The 2,500-nt window shown below is 42.0% G+C and overlaps 1 protein-coding gene across 1 annotated transcript in view; it reads right to left on the bottom strand.

Annotated features, from left to right (window-relative positions):
• Nucleotides 1–2,500, bottom strand: part of LOC113814079 (uncharacterized) — a 71,097-nt gene that overhangs the window by 58,105 nt on the left and 10,492 nt on the right. Inside the window, exon 3 of the mRNA XM_070121460.1 lies at nucleotides 1,561–2,500. This exon is cut by the window's right edge and continues 70 nt beyond it. Within this exon, the coding sequence (XP_069977561.1) occupies nucleotides 1,561–2,500 (940 nt within the window). The remainder of the gene's footprint in view (nucleotides 1–1,560) is intronic.

Below are 2,500 nucleotides of genomic sequence, written 5' to 3' on the forward strand. Positions count from 1 at the left end.
TAGTATTAATGATAGCAGTGATAGTAAAGTGATAATAATAATGATAATGAAAAAATAATGGTGATGATGATGATGATAATAATAATAATGATGATGATCATGATAATAATAATAATGATGACGATGATAATAATAGTAATAATAATAATAATAATAATGATAATAATATCAATTAGTGATAATAATAATGGCAATCATGATATCACTGATAATAATATTAATAGTTATAATAATCATAATGATAATAATATAATGATAGTGATAATAATGATGATGATAGAGGTGATAATAATTGTAATAATGATAATGATGATAGCATTTATAATAATGATACAAAACTGCTCATGGTAATGTTAATAGAAAAATAATTATGATAATAGTAAAGGTAATAAAAGCAATGATAATGAGGATAATAACAATAATAATAATACAAATAATGATAATAACAATAATGACAATAAATATAATTATAAAAAAATGATAATGATACTAATAATGATAAATCGTAATGATAATACTAACAATAACGATAATGATAATGATAATAAGAATAGTAATGATTATGATGATAATATCATCAAACATGAAGGAACACAGAATCATTGTTCACACACACACACACACACGCACTTACACATACACACACACACTTACATACACACACACACACACTTACACACACACACACACACACTTACACACACACACACACTTACGCACACAACCACACAAAATAACAGGATGTTCATTTATTAGCTTTCCTACTGAAACTAGGTTTGACTGTAATATTTCCCAAGATTTTGGTTGAGGCATAAACCAAATATAATTGTTCATAATACTCTTTATCTTTCTATTTATTTATTTTTGACTTTAAATCTCGACAGTATAAAATTAAGCAGTTATTTTAATTTGCTGTCTATAACGGTTGGTAGATTTGAGTTCAAACCTATTTACAATTGCAGTTGATTTGAGATTAATTTCAAATAACCTGCTTTAGTAAAATTAAATAAACACTTATGGAGGATCGTACTTAACTAACGAAATCAAATCAAACGTTTTATTCAATTCCCCTCTTTTAAGATTTGACTGTTGTTTAGAGTAACTTTTTTTTACTAGTAATTTTGTTTATATTTTTCATTCGTATAAGAAATTCGACGATTGAGAAAAAAATGTATATATATATATATATATATATATATATATATATATATATATATATATATATATATACATATATGTATGTATATATATATATATATATATATATATATATATATATATATATATATATATATATATATATATATATATATATATATATACACATATACATAAAGGTAGATAGATAGATAGATTTGTTTTGCAATTCCTGCCCCCCGCTTTGAGCTCGGGGGCTGTGACTAGAGGGTCAGCGACGGGGGGCGGGGGTCAACCGAGCCTGGTCCCAAAAGGGGAATCCCAAGCTTCAGCGATGGAGGGCGCGAGCATCCTGCCTCGCCCTGGCCGCAGGGGCCTCAGTCAGATCAGTTCGACCGCTCGGCAACCGTTTCAGCCACGAACCTTCCGAGGAAACGTGCAGCCTTCCTGATGGCGTCGTGGGTCCCCCGCGCGCGAGAGCCAGGTAGCGCTCGTCGGCGAAGACCTGGATTCGGAACCATTCTCCGAGGAGTGGGACGTTGCGCTTGGTCGGCCCCGCGGCGGCGAAGGGGATACCGCTGCAGGATGATGCTCCCCTCATTCTCCGGCGTCACCTCCTTCAGCGGCGCGAGAACCGGCCAGAGGACGGAAGTAGAAGCCCGCACGTCCTCTGGGTGAACCTCTGCCGATTCGGGCTGGGTGGTGTCCTCCTGGTGAACCTCTGCCGATTCAGGCTGGGTGGTGTCCTCTGGGTGAACCTCTGCCGATTCGGGCTGGGTGGCGTCCTCTGGGTGAACCTCTGCCGATTCGGGCTGGGTGGCGTCCTCTGGGTGAACCTCTGCCGATTCGGGCTGGGTGGCGTCCTCTGGGTGAACCTCTGCCGATTCGGGCTGGGTGGTGTCCTCCTGGTGAACCTCTGCCGATTCAGGCTGGGTGGCGTCCTCCTGGTGAACCTCTGCCGATTCGGGCTGGGTGGTGTCCTCCTGGTGAACCTCTGCCGATTCAGGCTGGGTGGTGTCCTCCTGGTGAACCTCTGCCGATTCAGGCTGGGTGGCGTCCTCTGGGTGAACCTCTGCCGATTCGGGCTGGGTGGTGTCCTCTGGGTGAACCTCGGCCGATTCGGGCTGGGTGGCGTCCTCTGGGTGAGCCTCCCCTGATTCGGGCTGCGAGGTGTCCTCTGGGTGAGCCTCCCCTGATTCGGGCTGGGAGGTGTCCTCTGGGTGAGCCTCCCCTGATTCGGGCTGGGAGGTGTCCTCTGGGTGAGCCTCCCCTGATTCGGGCTGGGAGGTGTCCTCTGGGTGAGCCTCCCCTGATTCGGGCTGGGAGGTGTCCTCTGGGTGAGCCTCCCCTGATTCGGGTTGGG

Source organism: Penaeus vannamei, chromosome 4 (genome assembly GCF_042767895.1).
Source record: "Penaeus vannamei isolate JL-2024 chromosome 4, ASM4276789v1, whole genome shotgun sequence".
Taxonomy (NCBI): domain Eukaryota; kingdom Metazoa; phylum Arthropoda; class Malacostraca; order Decapoda; family Penaeidae; genus Penaeus; species Penaeus vannamei.